Here is a 20,617-nt window from a genome sequence, read left to right as displayed (position 1 = left end):
GCAGCTGATGCCTGTACACTTCCCCATCTCTCTTGGGCCCCCGGGGTGGCCACTGCTCCTACCCTTGCCTGCCAGAGAAACCCAGCTGCAGGAAGGAGCCAGAGGCAGGGAAAGGCTAAGGACGGTGCGTGCTGCTCTGTGCCACCATGCCCCTTCTCCACAGAGCCCCCAGGCTGGCCTCACCTCCTTGGCTTTGCTGAAGCCCATCCACATCTTGAGCCTGCGCACAAAGAGCTCGACCATCTCGTAGTCCTGGGGCTCGAAGGCGGGCCGGTAGAGCTCGAAGTGCATCTCGCGGTAGCTGTGGATCAGCACCACCGCCAGCAGCCGCAGCACGATCCACGCCTCCAGCACCACGTAGGAGGTGCAGAAGAGGCAGTAGAGCCCCGAGGCCTCGGGCAGGCAGGGCCGCAGGCTGGCGCTGCCCCGCAGCAGGGCCAGCAGCAGCAGGAGGCTGCTGCCCACGCTGCGGAAGGACTCGGAGGAGGAGGAGAAGAGCTGAGGAGGGACAGAGGAGATGTGTGAGAAGGGAGCACAGCAAAGTGTTCCCCTGACCCTCAATATCCCCCCCAACATGGGCCCCAAGGGGTGCCCCACAAATGGGCTGGGGCAGGGACAACCCCCGGCCAAAGGTGCTGGCAGCAGGATGGGGACAGAGTGACCAGGGGACCCAGGGGCTTTGCTCATGTCATGCCAGGGCGAGGGAAAAGGGGCAGCAGGACCACAGCAGCCCCTCTGTGAGGGAGGGGAACAGGGGTGCTTACCAGGAAGCCGAGCTGGGCGTAGGCCAGGAGGAGGAGGGCGAAGGCCACCCCTGCAGCCATCAGCTCCTTCACGGACTTCTGGAAGGTCTTCCCAAACACTGACCACTGCCGGACAAAGCGCAGCTGCTGGGCAGCCTGGGAGGGGAGAGGAGGGACTTATGGACACACCCCAGCCCAGGAAGGGTGAGAAACACCTGAGAAACCCAAACCCCAGCAGAGCACAAACACCCCAGCCTGCAGGTTCCTTGCAGACAGAACCATCTGACTGAATTCCCCAAGGGAATTGAGGGCCCAGAGACCTCAAAGTACCCAGCACAGACACAGGTGGCCTCCCTGCCACCCCCTCCCCTGGCAGGGCTGTGCAGGGGTGACCAACACAGCAGGGCCAAAGCAGCCAGCACCCACGTGCAGCTCCCCCAGCCCTCTGTACCTGCACGGTCAGGAGGAAGAGGAGGGACGCGGCCAGGCTGCTGAAGACGGAGCTGAGGAAGGCCACCTGGTAGAAGTTGGTGAAGCCCCTGCGGTTGCTGAGGTACCTGAGCCACTGCTGGTCAGCCAGGGTGGCCTGGCTGAGGTGCACCAGCACCGTGCACGTGGTGAGCAGGATGAAAAGCCACTGACTGTAGTTGCCCCATAGGGTGAAGTAGGCTCTGCCTTCCTTCTTGATGGCCAGACACTCTGACACCACGAAGTAAACCACAAACAGCATGAGGAACACCTGGGGGAGGAACAGAGAGGTCACCAGGAGAGGTGATGGAGACATTACCAGGAGAGGAGGAGTGGAGAAGGTACCAGGAGATGAGAGGACAAGCCCTGACTGCTCTGCTGCACCCAGGACAGCAAAATCCCCCCAAACCAGGCCAAGTTCCACCACTGCACACCTGGAGCACCCCCTGCCTTCTGCCCTGCCCTCCTCGCTCATCCAGCACCCCAATCCCTGCTGAAGGCCCCCAGTGCCCACACCCAGTGCCCCTGTGGCAGGGTGGCAGCGCCCAGGGCATGAGGGCTCTGCTGACACCCACCCAGGCAGGGTGACAGATGTGGGGACAGGCAGAGCAGCTCGAGTCCACAGTGCCCAGGCTGGGTGAGGGTCCCCAGAGCCCCCCAGCAGAGGGCAGGGGGAGCAGGGGAGGCCCCAGACTGACCATCATGAGCAGCTGCAGGGTGACCCCCGCGCTGAGGCGCAGCAGGGGGAAGGGGCTGACGGTGACAGCGGCGATGGCCTGGCCAGCCCCAGGGAACTCCAGGCGCAGCGTCAGGGCCACGTGCAGGTCCACGCTGGGGTTGTACTGCAGCAGCTCCACAAACACTGCCCGGCTCCTGCAGGGGGACAGCAGCAGCTCAGGGGCCACTCTCGGGGGGGACACGGGTCCTGTGGTGACACTCCAGCAGCACTGCTGAGGAGCCCAGGTGGCAGCGGGACACGGACACTCCCCCTGCCCTGCCTCACTCACATGTTGTCGATCCACGTGTGCTGCTGCAGGAACTCCAGCTGAGCCCGGCTCTCCTCCAGGGAAGGGCCCAGCTCCTGCACGTAGCCACTGCTGTCGTAGAAGGAGATGTAGCCCCAGTACCAGATCCTGCAGAGGAAGAGGAGCCCTGGGTGAGGCTGAAGGACACTGGGTGCTCTCCTGTGTGGCAGGCCAGGATCTGGTGTGCGGATGCAGACCCTGCCCCTCAGGATTTATTTCACAGGACAGATGACAGGGGTGCATTGATCCACCTCCCAACCTCAGAGCAGCCCCAAGCCCTGTTGTGGCCCACACTTGCATGGAGATGATGCCTCTGGGGACAAACCAGAGAAGAAACCAAGTGTGATTTATGTCCTGCCCAGGGTGCAGGACAACCTGCTGTCATGCCTTGAGCAGAAATCTGGGCTGCTGGGTTCCCCTGCCCTGTCTGTGCCCTGGAAGGAGCAGAGCTGATGCCCCTGTCCCTGGGCCCCCAGAACAGCACAACGCTGCTGCTCAGGCCATTCAGAATTTCCATGTCCATTCCCCCCTTTGCCAGGCTCAGGGGCTGAGGTGAGGGTGAGGGCTGGGAACAGCCCAGGGCATTGTAAAGACCTTGGAGAGGTGTGTAAGGATCCCTGGAGGAGGAGCAGGGCAGGGAGCAGGGCAGGGAGCAGGCAGGGCAGCCCTTACCCTGCCAGGTCGGGTGCGGAGTGCGCCCACGCCGCCGTCCCGTTCCCGGCTGGGCTCTCCCAGCCCACTCCATAGTCAGCAGTGGCAAAGCTGTGCTGGTCAGTGCAGCTCCTCTGGGCACTGCCCATGCCCTGCAGGATGTCCTGGGCACTCTGCTGGCACTCAGCTGCAATGAGACCACCCTGTGAGCCCAGCACAGCCAGCACGGGGCTCACCTTCCCTCCCAACCCCTCCCAACCCATTCCCACCAGTGCACCAGGGTGAGGGATTCAGGAAAGGATGGATATTAATAATAAAAATAGCTGTCCAGTTTAGGAGTCACGATATAGCCATGCCTCCAGGTCAGAGTGGATTAGGTGGGTACAAGTAGAGGAGAAGAGAGGCATCTCAACTGGCCTTGGGGAGCTGCACTCTGGTCCCTGGATACATCATTGGCTTCAAACTGCCCGAGGGCAGGGTTAGATCGGATATTGGGATGGAATTGTTCCCTGTGAGGGTGGGCAGACCCTGGCACAGGGTGCCCAGAGAAGCTGTGGCTGCCTCTGGATCCCTGGCAGTGCCCAAGGCCAGGATGTGGAAGTCCCTGAATGAACCTCAAGGTCCCTCCCAGCCCAAACCATTCCATGATCCACTGGCCCAGTTCATCTGTGCAGAGCAGAACCACTGCCTGCCCAACCTGTGCTGCCCCAGCTGTGCCCAGAGCTGCCCCTGCAGGACTGTCACCTCCCAGTGTGACAGCAGAGCCCCCGTCCCGTCCCTGCCTCCCTCGTACCTCCCTGCAGGCGGAGCTGCCGCAGCCGGGCCGTCCCCAGCGTGGTGCTGTGGCTCTCCTGGCCAGAGCCGTTGTTGTACAGGTAAGGGAGGAACACCTGGGACATCCACACCCAGAACTGATCCGACCTGCAGGGGGGAAGGTGTGAGATTGCCGAGTCAAAGTTCCAGGGGCTTTGGGGCACGAAGAAGCCACATTGATGTGCACAGAGAGCCCAGGGCTCTGCAGGGACAGCCCAGTGATCCCAGTGCCAGACTGGGCTGCTGGGAGCTCCCAGGGCTGTGGAAAATCAGCTGGGAAAATTGAATCCAGTTAAACTCATGTGCAGAGCGAGGAAAGGCAGACTCTGGCCAAGATGTCATTTCTGGCTCTCATGACCCTGTTCATGGCTACAACTTGAGGCCGTAAATTCTGAAGACAGAGAAGCTCTTGTGCTTTACAGCAGCTCCAGAAAGATCAACATCAGCTCCCACAGCCCTTTTCCCACTGGGGAAATCACTAAACCTCACAGAAATTAAACCTCTCAATCCCCAGAGGCCCCTCTGCTCTCCAGGGGAGCAGCAGAACCACAAACAGGAGATGCTCACTGCTGTGGAGTGCCCAGCTGCACATGGGCACCAAGGAACCTCTTATGGGACAGAGTGTGGAGCACAAGGCCAAGAGCTGAGCCCCCTGACCCCCCAGGGGCTGGCAGGTACCTCTTGATGAGCAGGAAGTCGTTGCTGCCCAGCTGCTGTTTGATGGAGCTCTGCAGGAGGAAGGCCTGGCCCGTGCGGGAGGCGTCCCCGTAGTTGGTGAGCAGGACCACCAGCAAGAACATCATGTAGATGAGGAAATTCTGGGAAGCAAAAGGTAAAAATGGGATTGCACGGAAGGGCTGGATCCCAGTCCTGCAGCAGAGCAGTGCTGTCCATGGCCATGCAACAGGATCAGACTCAGAGGCTGAGAAACTGAGACAGGAGCTGGAGCCAAGCACTCAGGACACCCCAGCCGGACTGGGAGGGCCCACACTCAGATGTGTCTGAGCCCTGGGCACCAGGCAGCAGGAGATGTCCCACCTTGAGCATCCTGTGCAGCAGCTTGACCTTCCTGGCCTCCTCCTTGGCCTGGAAGAGGGCAAACCCCTGCGGGGGCCGGACCTTGCTGATCCTCTCGGACACGTGCTCCACACAGGGCTGCTCCACCAAGGTGTCATCCTCCTCTGGGTGCAGCCTCTTGGCAACCAGGGAGAAATAGAGGGCTTCCAGCAGCACCTGGGCACAGGGAGAGGGCTGAGCCTGCAGGGAGCTGGGCCACATCAGCATCCAGCAGCAGCTCCCACGGGCCCCTTGGCACAGCCAGCAAGGCACAGCTCCTACCTGGACCTCCAAAACCAAGTGCCACCAGCCCTGACTCTGGTGTCCACATTCTGGTGTCCACATCCCATCCCTGAGGGATGCAGGGATGGGAGGGACCATTCAGTGCCCACTCTGACCCCATTTCTTTGTGGAAGGCCTTGTCAAGCATTGGAAGGGGCTGCCCAGGGCAGTGGTGGATTCACCATGCCTGGAAGTGTTCAAAATCCACATGGATGTGGCACTTGGGGACTTGGGTTAGTGGTGAACATGGGGGTGGTGTTTGAAGGACTTGATAATTTTAAGGGGCTTTTCAAACCTCATCAATTCCATGACAGTGATCAGCAGCTGGACAAGTTAACTCCAGCTGTTAACTCCATGTACAGGTCAGTGCTGCTGCACTCGTGCCACACTCACCTTCAGGGGCTCCCAGACCAGGAAGGATGCCAGGAAGCTGAATATCCCTGAGATGAGCCACATGAGGGCCACGCTGGAGGAGAAGCCCACCCCGATCCACACGGAGACGCCCGCGGCGGCGGCCAGGAGCAGGAGGCTGATGCCATGGGCCAGCAGGGAGCACCAGGGAGGCAGCAGGCGCTTCCTGAACGTCTGGTCTGCAACTGGGGGCAGCAGGAGGAGCAGGGAGAGCAGCGTGAGCATCACTACAAAGGCCCCGTGGGCACGGGAGGGGCTGGGCTCAGTGCTCACAGCAGCACAGAGCTGCCAGCAGCCTGGGAGAGTTTGGAGGGACCAGCCCACACATTGTGCAGGGAGCACAACCTCCCCAGGGGACACTGCAGGGGCTGGCACAGCACAAGTTCTGGCCCAGGCAGCACTGAGATCCAGGCTCCAAGCAAGAGAAGCTGGCAGGAAACAGCAGCGATATCCCAGGCAGGGAGCAGCCCTTCCCAGGACTCCTTCTCTGTTTTATTTCCCATTTACCCCACAGTGCTGTAGTGTGGGATGGGCCCCGTCCCCTCACAGCCCGGGGGCACAGCCTGGTACCTGTCCAGGTGGACTTGGCTGATCTGCTCACTTCCCTGGGAGGAGGTGCCACGCTCTGCCCTTTGTCGTTCAGCCTCTGCATCATCACAGTCTCCACCTTCTCCCCGAACACGCTGGACCTGCCAGGCACAGGGGGAGCCTGCTGAGAGCTGTGCCACTGCTGGGCCTGTGCTGAGCAGGCTGGCACCAAGGGGGCTGAATGCCAGTGCCAGCACCAGGGCTGGGACCTCACACACATCCCCAGGGCACAGACACTGCTGTGTGTCCCATGGACAGGGCCTGACAGTCCCTCCCCTCCCCTGGCTGGCCAATCTGCAGTGGCTGGGGGCTGCCAGCCCTGGGGGTGCTGGTCAGGGGGCCCAGCAGGGTGTCCTGGCTTGGTAACACTACAGGGATTTGGGCAGAATCCCCTCCTCCCTCCCATCAGTGCCATGAAGGGAGCCCTCATCCCAGCACATTGTCCAGAACTGCTGGAGACACAGCTGTGGCTTTAGGGGAGGCTCCTGGTGACTCCTGGAAGGGTGGCAGTGCCCTCCTGGAGCTGTGGCTGTGGGGGCTGCAGGAGCCATGGCCAGCAGGGACAGAGTGACCCCTGAAAGCATCCCAAAGGCAGCTGAGCCCAGCTGGGTGTGAGGGAGGCCTGAGATCACTCACAGGCCTGAGATCAGATCTGTTTCTGCCCTCATGTACGGGCCCAGGTCCTGGGAGATGCCGCTGGCTCCATCTGCCAGGATCTGCCGGATCAGATCCTCATCTGGGAAAGAGAGACCACAGACAGCGTCGGCAGGAGCTCAGAGCACAGCCCCCAGCACCACCCCAGGGCGTGGCTCAGCACCTGCTGGAACTGGGGAGGAGCAGGAGGAGGAGGAGGGTGACAGCCATGTCCTCCCCCTGGGACAGCCCTCCCCTGCTCCCTGTCCTGCAGCTCCTGTCCATCCCAGCTTGGCCACAGAGCTGCTTCAGAAGGCCAAGTTCTCCTTCTCCAGCCACTTCCAGAGCCTCAGGGACACCCTGTGGCTTTGAAACCAGCGAGGAAGCACTGGCTGCTTGCAGCATTCCCATGAGAACACACCTCTCCTGGCTCCCAGTTTGCTGCCTGCCAGGATTTCTGTTTTTCCAGACTAAAAGCAGGCACAACCCTCCTGCCCTGCCCTCCAGGGTGCAGCCAGCATTGATGGCAGCAGCTCTGCCCAGCCAGGGCTCACCTGAGGCTGAGAAGTACCGGGGCTGTCCCTGGTGGATGCCAAGGGACAGCGTGTCCTCCTCGGGGCCCAGGGGCGCCTCCAGCCCCAGGTGGCGGCTGGCCCGGCCTCTCTTCAGCTTCTGGATGGTGTTGCCCATGATGGAGGGGTCACTCAGCAGGTCTGGCCAGCTGAGCAGGGCCTCGCTGGAGGGCCAGGGCACCAGGCTGAGGGAAAATGGGAATGGGGGGTCAGGAATGAGGGGAGCAGAGAAAAGGAACCTGGTGGGACTGCAGAAACAGCTGTGGGAGCCAAGCCCAGCCCAGCCAAGCACAGACTGAAGCCCTGCTTGCTCCATCTCCAGAAAGCCACGCACCTCTTGGAGTCCTCCAGGAACAGATCTGTCTTGGTTTGCTCAGAGAAGGCCTGTGGGGAACAGGAAGGTTTCAGGAGCAGGACACGGGTGTGAGCCTGCTCAGAGCAGCGGCTGGGAACAACGGGGGTCACTGAGCTGCTCTTAGCCCCGGGCACCTCCAGGAGCCTGCCCAGCTGCGGGGAGGGAAGCACTCACCTCTGCCTGGAGCCCGGGGAAGGTGGGGAAGGAGCTGTCCAGGATTGAGGAGTCCAGGTAGTTGTCGATCTCCAGGGACTGCTGGTCTGAGTGAGTCACGGTGTGGCTGATGGAGACCTGCAGGGCACACGGGAGGGACAGAGGTGACACTGCCACTGAGACCAGCCACATGCCCATCCTCCTCTGCCCCCCAGTAACCACAACCAGGGCCACCCACCCAGGCTGTCCCAGCTGCAAGCCCCCGAGCCTGAGAGCTTTGCCTGTGTGCTCTCAGCAGCATCAGCCACATTAGCTGCTCATCAGTCCCCAAGCAGCTGGCTGCAATACTTAATGGGGCTGCTAATTGTGCTTAACTAGTCGGTAAATCCCCAGCTAATCCTGCCCAGCTGCCTCTGCTGAGCTTTGCCCAGGGCAGGCATCAGAGAGGCTCCACTGAGCAGCTCCTGGCTCCTGCCTTGGGCATTTGGGTGCCTGTCACACACACTGAAACCCTGAGGGAGGAAGTGCCTAAACAGCTTCTAAAATCTGTCTTTTGGTGCCTGGGCACTGGCAGAGGCCAGCAGTGATCTGAGCACCGGGAGGGAGGCAGAGGCCAGGGCAGGCCTGGCCCTGGTGCAGCACAACCTGGCAAGGGCAGAGCCCAGCTGGAGGAGAGAGGTCCCAGGAAAGGCAGAATTCAGCCTCCCAAAAGCAAAGCTGGTGCCTCCCGCCCACCTGAGCAGCCTGCAGCCGTCCCCTCTCCTTACCTTGCCACGAGCCATCCGGAAGAGAAAGAGAATGACCAGGTAGAGAGGGTACACGACCACGCTGGACACCAGGCCAACAGCCACCGTGTCCACAGTGACAGGGAGCAGGCTGGACACGGCCACCTTGCTGCAGGGAGGAGCACACAAAGTGTCAGCAGGAGTACTTGGGGTGGCCACGCCAGCAAGCAGCAGGCAAAAGCGCACAACCAGGAATTCCAGATGTGCACAGAAGGAAACGGGCCTGGACACCAAAATCAGGCTGGTTTTGGTCATCCATGTCCTGGTGCCAGGCTCCTCAGAATGGGGAGGGCACAAGCAAGGAAGATCTTCCCAGCAGATGGAAAATGTGTCCTGCCCCAAGGGGATAGGCAGGAGGAGATGGACACCCGAGATGGACACTGCCCACCACACCAAACACACCCAAGATGGACACTGCCCACCACACCAAACACACCTGAGATGGACACTGCCCACCACACCCTATACACACCTGAGGTGGACACTGCCCACTACACCAAAAACACCTGAGATGGACACTGCTCACCACACCAAACACACCCGAGATGGACACTGCCCACCACACCCTTTACACACCTGAGATGGACACTGCCCACCACACCAAACACACCTGAGATGGACACTGCCCACCACACCCTATACACACCTGAGATGGACACTGCTCACCACACCAAACACACCTGAGATGGACACTGCCCACCATGCCGTACCACACGGCGTTGGCGCAGAGGAAGAGGAAGATGAGGAGGCAGCAGCAGGTGGCCCTCTGGACGCGGGTGAAGCGGGAGCGGGGCGGGCGGTCCCACAGGGACAGCCACACGTGCTTCTCAAAGAACCCACGCTGCAGCTCCGCCACGAAGATCCGCCAGAAGCTCCTCAGCTCGCTCTCACCTGGGGACACAGGGACACACTCAGGGTGGCTGCAGCACCTTGGGGACCCAGCTGAGCTGGCCACATCCATTCCAGGAACTCCAGAGTACCCACACTCCATCCACAGGGGCCCTCCCCATGCAGTGCTCCAGGTCTGAGGATGAGGGGCTGGAAAAGCTGCCCAGCAGAAAAGGATCTGGGGATGACAGGCTGAACATGAGCCCAGCTGTGTCCAGGTGGGCAAGAGGCCAATGGCACCTGGCTTGTACCCCAGGGCAGTGCCTGTCCCTTGTGCAGGGCATTGCTGAGGAACCTCCAGTCCTGGGGTCAGTTCTGAGAACCTCACAAGAAGAAAGTCCTGGAGGGGATGGAGCATGTCCAGGGAAGGGAACAGAGTGGGGAAGGGGCTGGAGCACCAGGAGCAGCTGAGGGAGCTGGGAAAGGGGCTCAGCCTGGAGATAAGGAGGGGCCCAGACCCCAGGGGTGAGAAGGAGCCAGGGGATGTGGGGCACTCACTGGCAGCAAACACCTCCCTCTCCACCAGGCCGTCGTTGTCCTCGCTCTCCACTGACAGCCAGTCGTTCACCAGGAAGAAATAGCTCTTGCTGCTCTGCAGGTCCCGCACGATGACGTGCTGCAGGTACCACGAGGGGCTCAGGCCTGAGCGGGGCACACAAAGCAATTATTTCATGGCACACATTTCCTGGGTGAGCCCGCGAAGCTGAGGGGCCACATGAGCACTGTCAGTGGGACAGTGACACGACCGTCACCGATGGGCACTGCACAGCACCCACGAGGGAAGCGTGGCACAGCCACCTCACCCTGAGGTGACATTTACGATCACAGTGCTCAGCACATTGCACCCTCTGTGTCGGGGGTGGCACCTGGCCAGTCGGTGAGGAATCCCCCACAGCATCCCCGCGATCCAGCAGTGACCAGGGGCCAGCTCCCACTGTGCAGGCCCCTCCATGTCCCACCTTTGTTGTCGTGCCAGATGCGGATGCGGCAGAGGCTGCCCAGGCTGCGCTCCGTGGCGATCTGGAACACGTCCAGGCTGTTGCGGTGGAAGGCGTTGTCCCCATCCAGGTGTCTGTGGCCACTCTTGTTGTCCACCCCATACAGGGCGATGCCCACGTGGGCCGTGGTACCTGCAGGGAAGGAAGGGGCTCCCTCAGAGAAGCCCACCCGAGGTGCAGCTGCTCCCCAGCCCTGCCTGTGGCAGCTCCATCTGCAAACCAGCCCATGAAGAGAAGCCAGACCTTGTGCCTGCCTGCTGTTGGGAAGGATTCAATTATCTTGTTTGACTTTTGAAGCAGTGACAATGGTGCCCTGAAGAGCCAGGAGTCAACAGACACACTGCTGTTTGCAGAAGCTGAGATTAAGATTTCTCCTGAAAGCAGCCCTGGGTTTAGGAGCTGTTTTACTCACATTGCTCTTTGGCAGCTCCACGAGCAGGTGAGGGAAGGTGTGCCCTTTTCATCTCCTGGCAGGAGTGGGATGCCAGGTTTGAAAACACCACTGCCACACAAGGGAAGGCAGCACTCCCGTCCCTCACCCCTCATGCACAGCTCTTATGGAGCCCAGCCCTGGCTGTGACAGCTCTATCTACAAACCAGCCCACGAAGGGAAGCCAAACTTGGTGCCTGCCTGCTGTTGGGAAGGATTCAGAACAAAGTGATGGGTTCTGGAGGACAGCAAAAGGAGCCATCCAAAGGGCAGCTGGGCAGGAGAGGGTCAGAAGTGAGGAACAACCTCTGCCTCTGCAACCACAGCCCAGTCAAGGAAGGCAGGATGGGGGGATTTCTCTCCTGGGTGGTTCCTTCCACCAGCAATTGCCTTTCCCAACACAACAGCCAGTGGTGGAGCAGTCTGGGCTAGTGGAAGGTGTCCCTAACTATGTCAGGAGGTTGGAACCAGAAGGTTTCTGAGGAACCTTCCAACCCAAACCATTCTCTTGACCTGCCCCATCATCAGACAATAAAACCTGGGAATGCTGTGGGAAGCCCTGGAGTGAAGCTGCAGCTCAGCTCTGGGCCCTGCAGGGAGCATTCAGAGCGTGTCGTGCTGAGGTGGGACCTCAGGTGAGCTACAGGTGTCCCCTTGGGCAGCAGGCACGGGAGCAGGCTGTGGGCTCACCTGAGCCTCTGCCCCAGCCCGTTTTCACCAGGATCTCGTATTTGTACATCCCGTTCTTGCCGCAGAAGGGGATCACCCCCACGCGGCTCAGGTCGATCATGTCCAGCTTGTGCACGATCAGCGCGGCCACCGAGTAGGTGACAAAGCACACGGCACACGTCAGCAGCACGATGTAGTTCAGCCCTGGGCCTGGAGCCTGCAGAAGAGAAAAGTGTTGAAAGGCAAGCCCAGGAGGATCCCGTTCCCATTCCCTTCCTGGCCATGGCCCCGCTCACAGCCACGGCCCCGCAGAGCCGGCAGCAGCAGCAGCAGCAGCCAGGAGCTCCCTGCTCCTGCTCACGTCACAGGGACACAGCCAGGGAGAGCTGGATGCCCCTGGGAAGCAGGGAGCAGCTGGCAGGTGCAGCTCCCTGGGATCAAACAGCGCTGGGTGACAGCTGGGAGGAACCTTTGGCATCTCCCTAGGGGGGGAGCACAGCGCGAGGTGTCCAGGCCAGGGACTAAAGCCATCTGCAAGGTCTGTTTCCAGCCAGGATTCCCAACCAGGGAACACAGCTTCCCCTGAGCTGTGCCCATCTGCACCTCCCAAAGGCTCCCAGATGCCTGTGCTGGTGCCAGCTTGGACATGAAACCAACGGGAGCCTATGGCTTTGCTCCAGGTGACAACAACCTGTTCTATGTGTGACAGCACTGCACAGGCTCTGCTTTGTGGTACTCACGGGAAAGATGAACTGGACAGAGTTTGGGGGCACAAAGAGGCTGGCCCCAAAGGCTGTGAGGTGCTGGGTCAAGCACACAGCCTGGTCTGGCCTGGTCTCCTCCAGGGGGACAATTCCTTCTGTCTTCCAGCGCTTCTCCTGCTCGCTGAAGTACTGGCACAGGGACGTGTACAGCCCCAGGGTCACCTCCACTGCCGACCAGCTGAAGTGGTTGGTGATGTTCAGGTAGTATTTCTGGATGGGGTCGTCCGTTCTGGGGAAGGGAAAGAGCAAGGAGATGACTCCCCTGCCTCCTGAAGGGACACCAGCCCCATCCTGGTGGAGGTGTGACCACAGAAAGCTTCCAGCCACAGGGGCAGGGATGCACTCAGAAAGGAGGAAAAGCCCAGTGAATGTGGTGTAATTTACACCCTTTGGCTGTGCAGATACTCAGGGGCTCCACAGACCACCTGAGCACCCCTCACATGCATCCACAGCACAGCTTGAGGCTGACAGGGAGGCTTCTCTTACCTGGGTGAGGTGAAGAAGGTGTAGAGCTTGTGGTCACTTCCAGCCAGGGCGTCCAGGCTGATTCTCTTGGAGGCAGAGCAGTTGTGCTCATTGGGCTCGGGCTCGTGGTGGAGATAGGCCATGATGAAGGGCTCGGGCTCACTGGCCAGGTAATGCTCTGTGGGGAGGGGAAGGAACAGAAAGGCCTTTAGAAACCCCTGGCAGGCTCAGCCACAGGTCTGGGGCTCAGGGAAGAAGGAATGCAGGGAGCTGTGGGAGATGCTATTCCAGACTGTGCCCCCTCAGTGTGCACTTCAGAGGATCCCTGAGCGCTGGGTACCACTGGGCCTGCCTGGGAGAGGGACTGGACAATGCCTTCCAGGGCTAATGTGGCTCAACAGAAGGGCTGGGAAAAGCAAAAGGCTTCTCAGGGCCAGAATCCATGAGCAAGGATGACACTGGGCATGGAGATTGTCCAGGACAGCCAGAACCTCGACCATGCAGCGTGGAACCTGCTGCTGGCACCCAGCATCCCCTCCCACACTGCTTATCCCTCACACCCAGTCCTCCTCTCCCACAGGAAGGACCAACAAAGAGATGGATTTGTCTGCCCTACCATTGAGGACTCTGTAGGTGAGCTGAAAGTGCAGTCCTGCTTCCCTGTTGTTGCTCTCCATGATCACAATCAGGTTCACAGACGTTCTTGCCTCGATGACTTCAGTGCCAGCCACGAGATTCTCAGGCTCTGTGCTGTTTGAGACCATCACAGTGATGGCTTTCTCAGAGTCCAGGCTCCCTATGGGGATCTGCACCCCGTTGTGTGTCTGGAACTCCATGGAGGCCACCTTGGTGGACACGGTGTAGTTGCTGATGTAGCCAAAAGGGAAGGGATTGGAGTCCACTTGGAACATGACTTGGATGACATCCGTCAGGTTGGAAAGGGTGGAGTTGAAGGCCTGGGGGATGGAGAACTGGCAGTTTGGTGTGTTTTCGTAGCAAAGCAGGTTAAAGGGGTCAGACCTCTTGCCTCTGGCCTTAATTTCTCCTCCCACCAGCTCGAGGGGCTCTTCGTTCAGCACCCGGGATTTCATGAGGATTCTCATCAGGCTGGAAGACAGGTTGTAGGCTTTGGGAGCCAGCAGCAAATTGTGGGAATCAGCCAGCAGCTCCTGGGGCTTGGATTCTTGTGAAACTGTATTGACAAGGTGGATCAGGTCACCTGCCAGGAGAGAAATGAAGAGGAAGTGGTAAATGGCCTGGATAACTGCTACAGTCAGAACACCTGACACCTTCCCAAAGCAATCAGACAAGGTTTTCCTTCTCACTGTTCCTCTGCACATGACCTTCCCCACTGGAGTGTTCATAGCCCAGAGCTAAAAGCAAAGCTGTCAGCAGTTCCTGCAGCCTCTCTAATTTACCAGGTTTGGTGAGGAATACTTAATCACCACACGCTTGATTTCCCTCCTGTGTAGTGAAGAGAACCACAGCTCAGGAAAGAGGGAGGGAACGGATAAAACAAACACATGTTCCCAAGCTTCTGCACTATAAAGTGCACAACACTCAGAAAGGAGTGCAGAGGTAACCAGGGGTGCAGAGAAGGTGTCTCTGCTTCCCTCCAGGTCACCCAGGTGGGAATTTCCACACAGTGCTCCCAGATGCCCCAGTGAGGCTTGACAGCCTCCTTGGACTCCAACCAGGAAGACAGGCATCTGGAAGCCATAGCTGTTACTCGTTGTTTACTAAAAAGAGAATCCCCTGGAGTATTAGTGAGCTTATTAGGAGTATTAGTGGGTTATATTAACAACTGTCAGATGGAAATGTCCACAGAGCAGCTGCCAAAGCCAGGACAAGCCTGGGAAAAGCGCAGGGAGCAGAGAGGGCTGGGATGCCACACTCCAAATGGCAGATGCAGCTTCCTAAAAATCTGTGCCAAAGCCCAAAGGGCAGGGGAGGGAGCCTGAAAGCTCCCCTCAGGCTGCTGCTGCCCCTGGGCCTGTGCCCTGTCCCCAGCCAGAGGACAAGGCTCACCTGTGATGTTGAGGATGTTGTCGGCGATGCCGGTCGGGGTCACCGTGCCCTGCGTGGTCTCTCCCTGCAGAATGGTCATCATGGTCTCCAGCTTGTTCAGGGTCCTTGTCAGGCACGACTTGCACACCAGCTCCTTGCTCACCACCTGCAGAGGGACCAGGGTCTGACAGGGCAGGAGCAGCCCAGGGAGAGCCCAGCTGGCTCTGCTCTCAGGAGATCTTTCCCCTGCTCACCCTGACAGTGGCCAACAAACTTGTTGGTAGCCCTGTGACCGTGGTCACAAGGGTTTTCAGGATGAAGAAGAGACGAGAATGTTGACTCTATGATCAGAAGGCCTGATTTTTTATTTTATGATATATGTTACATTAAGACTATACTAAAAAGAAATAGAAAGGAAAAGGTTTCTTCAGAAGCTAGCTAAGCTAAGAATAGACAAGAATGGATAACAAAGATCTGTGTCTCAGACAGAGAGCAAGAGCCAGCTCTGCTATGAGTGGTCAGTAAATCTAAACATCTACAGGAGACTAATCACGGGTCTACCTGTTGCATTCTATAGTAGTAGATAACCATTGTTTACTTTTGGTTGCTGAAACTGCAGCTTTTCGCAAGGAAAAATCCTAAGAAAGGATTTTTCATGAAAGATGTCTGCAACATAGCCCCAAGACTCTTCCATCTGCCTCCCATGATATTCCCAAGTGCCAGTGCACAGGTAGGCAGAGGATGCCTGGCAGAGGATGCTTTTGGGTTGGGAAGAGGAATTTGTTGCCCAGAGAAGCTGCGCCTGCCCCATCCCTGGAAATGTTCAAGGCCAGGCTGGACAGGGCTTGGAGCAACCTGATCCTTCCAACCCAAGCCATTCCAGGGTTCTGTGATTCTAAATTCACGTTCCCTGGTGTGCACTCACAGGGACCAGGCACACCTCCCCCCTGGGACCACACACAGCAACCAAGCAGGAGGAGCTGCATGGGATTCCTCCATCCCCTCCACCACCTCCAATGGAAGCAGGATTTAGCCCCAGCCGAATCCATTTTGGTGTCCAAATCCTCCTGAAGGCTGTGGGAGGAATCCTGCCACTCAGGCATGATGGATGTCCCTCCCTCTGCTCCCAGATGTGTCCAAGAAACAGAATGTTCCAGCCATGGCCTGGAGCTTCCTGCACTCTCCAGGGCTGGATGGGAGGGACTGAGGAACACATGGAAGCTGTTACAACCCCCTTCCTCGCTCTTATTCATCTTTTTTCTTTTAATCATCACAGGATTCAGCCGTGATTCACCATATGTTTTGGTGAAGAATCAAAACAGCATCTGCAGGTCTTGAATTCCCCCTTTTCTGCTTTATTTGTAAGCTCTGAGAAGCCAGGACAGACTGTGTGAATTGGAGTCAGGAATCAGGGAGGTGGGGAAGACACTGGGTTATGGGGAGGAACCACCCAAGGGCAGCTCCTACTCAGGGAGGAGAATTGACCAAAAAGTCCAAGATTCTTTTTTTATCCCTCCAGGAGAAACTAATTCTGATTTTTCCTCTCCCTTGTAGGTAAAATCAAGAATGTACCAGCCCTGATGGACACTTGTGCAGGAAAGGAATGTGTGAACTCCACTTGTCTCAGCCACCTGGGAATTTCTGGAGTTCTGTTTTCCTAAGCTTTTCATTCCAGCCCAGAGCACAAAGTAATCCTGGAATGTCAGCTTTCCCCGTGGAATAAAAATTCTATTTCTAGACCTAAGCTCCCACAGCAAAACCAAGTCACGAGGCAGGAGGAGGTGGGAGAGACAGAAACAAACTGCTCCAGCATGGAATGGGATGTGCTCAACCCCAAACCCGGACAGAGGGGCACAGAAAGAAGGGATTTATGAGGTTTGCAGGCTCAGAAGCAGGGCAGGGAGCAGCTCAGGACTCTGTGGGTGGGATGCAGGGCCTGCCCACACTGACCTGGCTGCAGGGCAAGCAATGCCAGGGCCAAGGAACCTGACCAGTCCCCAAAGCAAAGATTAGGGAGGGAGGGAGGAGGAGCCAGAGCAGCCTGGCTGAGCACCAAAGCACAAGTGCATTACCTAACTGTGCTCTCTTCCCTCCTAAATCCACCAGCACCAGCACTGGGAATGGGGGCTGCAAACTGCCAGGATCTCAGTGCTTCCAGTGAGCAGCAGAGCAAAGCAGAGAGGGGTTTCTCATCTTGTAGGGCAGAAACAGGGCTGGGAGCAGCATCACACCTGGGCACTGGCCCCTGGACCAAAGCAGCTCCACTTGTGTTACTCCTGATGGGAGCCCAGCCTGTTCTCACAGATTCTGTGACTCCCCAGCAATTTATTCCAATGTTTCTGAAGCCCCTCTGCTCTGGGAGAGCTGGGGGTGTCCAGCCTTGAGCTCCTTCCAGTGCCTCAAGGCTCCAGGAGAGCTGGAGAGGGACTTGGGACAAGGGATGGAGGGCCAGGACGATGGGAAATGGCTTTAAGCTGAAAGAGGGCAGATCAGATTGGATACTGGGATGGAATTGTTCCCTGGCAGGGTGGGCAGGCCCTGGCACAGGTGCCCAGAGCAGCTGTGGCTGCCCCTGGATCCCTGGCAGTGCCCAGGCCAGGTTGGACAGAGCTTGGAGCACCCTGGGACAGTGGGAGATGTCCCTGCCCATGGCAGGGGGTGGCACTGGGTGAGCTTTAAGATCCTTTCCAACCCAAACCATTCCATGGCTCTCCCATTCTCCAGCCTGTGGAGGCCTCTCCTGCAGCTGCCAACCAGAGGAGCAGCACAGAGCTGGCAGGGGAAGAGGTGGCAGGGGCAGAGCTGGCAGGGGCAGAGCGGGCAGGGGCAGAGCGGGCAGGGGCAGAGCGGGAAGGGGCAGAGCTGGCAGGGGCAGAGCGGGCAGGGGCAGAGCGGGAAGGGGCAGAGCTGGCAGAGCTGGCAGGGGCAGAGCGGGCAGGGGCAGAGCTGGCATGGGCAGAGCGGGCAGGGACAGAGCGGGCAGGGGCAGAGTGGGCAGGGGCAGATGTGGCAGGGGCAGAGCTGGCAGGGACAGAGCGGGCAGGGGCAGAGCTGGCAGGGGCAGAGCGGGCAGCACCCAGGAGGTCAGCACAGAAACCCTGGCAGGGTGGGCAGTGACACCTGTCCCTGTGTGTGTGGACAGAGGCAGGGGAGCACAGCAGGCCCTGAGGAGCTGCAGGCTGAGGGGGGCAGGCCGTACCGTGCACTGGGCCAGGGCAGCTGAGATCTGCTGGATGTCATCCACCGTGTTGACCTTGAGCGCGTTCAGCGTCTCCGTGATGGTGTTGCGGGTCCAGGTGCGCAGCTCCAGCTCCTGGCCAGCCTCGGGCTCCAGCAGCACCGACCGCTCGTACTGCAGGGTGGGAAACACAGCAGGAGTTGAGGAGGGTGGAGTGGGAATAACACAGTGAGGGCTGGGGAAGATGAAGCAGGAAAGCCTTATCAATATGATTGCCTGGCAAAAGATTTTGAGAATATGGAAACTATAAGTGAGAATGAAATGAAAGCAAGCTTTGAGATGCCTCAGTTACTGAACAACTGGAAAACAATGGTGTGGCCACTGAAGGTAATCCCCTTTTGATGGAACAACACCCTCTGCCTGCAGACAGGCCCAAGGGTCCAAGCAGACCCTACAGCTTGACAGAAGGGGCCCAAAGAGGAGTTTTTAGGGTTTAAAATGTAGCACAGTGTGGTAATGTAATGATTCTTATAGGCCGTATGTAAATGCTGTAGGATTTGTATATTGTACTAGATTGGTTAGTGAGAATTAGAATATTCAGCACAGAAGAAGATTTATTGTATTGTAACGGGAACTTTGCTCTCTTACCCCTTTTACTCTCTTATGCTTTTGCTCTCTTGCCTCTCTTACTTACCCTCTCATCCTCTCAACCCCTCTCTTCTCTTGGGCCTGCTCTGAGCTGTGGCTGGCAGCTCCCAGCAGGGCCCTGCACCCAGGCCCTTTGCAATAAACCCCAAATCCCAAAAGGCCCCTGCCCCCAGGCCCTTTGCAATAAACCCCAAGTTCCCAGCCCTGGCTGCAGAGATCTCTCATCTCCATTCATCCCAGCCGTGCTACCCTCGATGCTCCTACAGTGAGGAGCGGTGTCAGAGGCTGCTGAGCTGAGCTGGAGTTGCCCGTTCCCTACACTCCTCGTCTCCTGCCTCTGCTTCTCCCCAGAGGGATCCATCTAATGAGCTGGTTTTCCAGCAGAACTTCCTCACTGTCACTCCTGCTCTCCAAGCAATTATCTGAACAGCCTGGCACTCAGCAGCTGACTAGTACCTGGAGTGCAGTCTTTATCCAGCTAAGCAGGGTGCCTGGCCCAGGGGGATCATCCCTGCCTGCCTTCCAGGTGTGCAGCAGCCTCTTCCTGGGCAGGGAAACAGGAATATAGCCCCAAATTCCTGCCCTGCCTACAGAGGATGTTGTAAAAAATCCGGCCCAAAAATTCCTCTGGTGATTGCAAAGACTTCTGGAGGCCCCCCTTGGGCAGAACGAGCTGTGTTACCTCATTTAAGATGGTGATGAGGGCCAGGGAGTACTCGATGACCTGCTGAGGGTCCCCTTGTTTCACCAAGCCCTGGAGCACGGTGTCAGTCTGATTGTAGAGCCAGTGGGAGAGGCTGGGGAAGCCCTCGGGGAGGCCGATTTCCATGGAGCTGCAAGGAAAGAGGGACCTGGGTGAAGTGCAGGCTGGGCTGGGAAGGGACAGGAGGGCAGGGGAGGCAGTGGGTGACCCACAAAGGCAGAGCTGCTGCTGCTGCCCTGGTGCCCCTTCTGCATAAGAAACACCACAGACCTGCAGCCTGGCTCCTCACTGGCCCTGCCCTGGACTCCATGATCCCAGGAGTCTTTCCCACTTAACAATTCCAGGAGTCTATGAAAGCAGTGGGAAAACCTCCCTGTCAAGCAATGATCCACAAAGATTTTCTGTGTGCACTTCTGCTGAGCCTGCCCTCCCTCTCCTGCCAACAGCCTCTTCCAGGAGGCCATCTCTTTGTCACAGACATCTTTTATGAAAAATCCTTTCTTTAGGATTTTTCCTCCTGAGAAACTGAGAAGCCTCAGGAACAAAATGTAAACAATGGTTATCTGGTGCTGTAGAATGCAACAGGTAGATATCTGATTGGCTCAGTTAGTGGTTTCTAATTAATGGCCAATCACAGTGAGCTGGCTCGGACAGAGAGTCCGAGCCACAAGCCTTTGTTATCATTCTTTCTTTCTTTTTCTACTCTTAGCCAGCCTTCTGATGAAATCCTTTCTTCTATGCTTTTAGTATAGTTTTAATATAACATATATCATAAAATAATAAATCAACCTTCTGAAACATGGAGTCAGATCCTCGTCTCTTCCCTCATCCCCAGACCCCTGTGACACAGTCACACCCCTTCACCCAGGACAGGGATCCAGTGGCCAGGCCACGAGCCTGGGACAGGGGAGCTGATGAGGCTGGGCACGGGGCTGAGGGCCAGCCCAGCCAGCTCTTACCGGTTGATGGCCACCACAGTGGCTCCCAGCTGGTCCTGCACCAGCACAGCCACGGACACCTGGAAGCCGCTCTCGTGGAAGCCGGGGGGCAGGAAGGCGCCGTGCTCGGCCCGGCTGCCCTTGTACACGCACAGCTCCTGCCAGTGCCCGGGCCGGCGGCGCGACGCCAGCAGCGTGAACACCAGCGGCCCCTGCGCGTCCTCCGTGTCCCGCCAGCCTGCAAGGGAAACCCAGAGAGCTCTGACAGGGCCTGGGGAGCTGCAGGCACTGCCCCTGCCCTGCCAGCCTGCAAGGGAAACCCAGAGAGCTCTGACAGGGCCTGGGGAGCTGCTGGCACTGCCCCTGCCCTGCCAGCCTGCAAGGGAAACCCAGA

At 58.4% G+C, this 20,617-nt stretch overlaps 1 protein-coding gene across 2 annotated transcripts in view; it reads right to left on the bottom strand.

Annotated features, from left to right (window-relative positions):
- PKD1 (polycystin 1, transient receptor potential channel interacting) overlaps nt 1-20,617 on the bottom strand; it is an 84,001-nt gene that overhangs the window by 4,068 nt on the left and 59,316 nt on the right. For both annotated transcript variants that reach the window (XM_077186670.1, XM_077186671.1), the window contains exons 19-45: nt 20,245-20,461; nt 19,265-19,415; nt 17,956-18,108; nt 14,778-14,922; nt 13,366-13,968; nt 12,771-12,927; nt 12,261-12,513; nt 11,542-11,737; nt 10,383-10,553; nt 9,922-10,065; nt 9,216-9,426; nt 8,518-8,644; nt 7,772-7,888; nt 7,577-7,626; nt 7,225-7,427; nt 6,674-6,773; nt 6,020-6,138; nt 5,432-5,634; nt 4,739-4,933; nt 4,379-4,518; nt 3,681-3,808; nt 2,909-3,074; nt 2,219-2,344; nt 1,910-2,084; nt 1,195-1,482; nt 765-899; nt 184-498 (exon numbers count right to left, since the gene is read on the bottom strand). In XM_077186670.1, coding sequence (XP_077042785.1) covers nt 184-498; nt 765-899; nt 1,195-1,482; nt 1,910-2,084; nt 2,219-2,344; nt 2,909-3,074; nt 3,681-3,808; nt 4,379-4,518; nt 4,739-4,933; nt 5,432-5,634; nt 6,020-6,138; nt 6,674-6,773; nt 7,225-7,427; nt 7,577-7,626; nt 7,772-7,888; nt 8,518-8,644; nt 9,216-9,426; nt 9,922-10,065; nt 10,383-10,553; nt 11,542-11,737; nt 12,261-12,513; nt 12,771-12,927; nt 13,366-13,968; nt 14,778-14,922; nt 17,956-18,108; nt 19,265-19,415; nt 20,245-20,461 — 4,988 coding nt within the window. The remainder of the gene's footprint in view (nt 1-183; nt 499-764; nt 900-1,194; nt 1,483-1,909; nt 2,085-2,218; nt 2,345-2,908; nt 3,075-3,680; nt 3,809-4,378; nt 4,519-4,738; nt 4,934-5,431; nt 5,635-6,019; nt 6,139-6,673; nt 6,774-7,224; nt 7,428-7,576; nt 7,627-7,771; nt 7,889-8,517; nt 8,645-9,215; nt 9,427-9,921; nt 10,066-10,382; nt 10,554-11,541; nt 11,738-12,260; nt 12,514-12,770; nt 12,928-13,365; nt 13,969-14,777; nt 14,923-17,955; nt 18,109-19,264; nt 19,416-20,244; nt 20,462-20,617) is intronic.

The sequence above is a fragment of the Agelaius phoeniceus genome, chromosome 16, assembly GCF_051311805.1.
Source record: "Agelaius phoeniceus isolate bAgePho1 chromosome 16, bAgePho1.hap1, whole genome shotgun sequence".
In the NCBI taxonomy this organism is placed as follows: domain Eukaryota; kingdom Metazoa; phylum Chordata; class Aves; order Passeriformes; family Icteridae; genus Agelaius; species Agelaius phoeniceus.
This window is presented reverse-complemented; position numbering and strand designations above follow the sequence as displayed.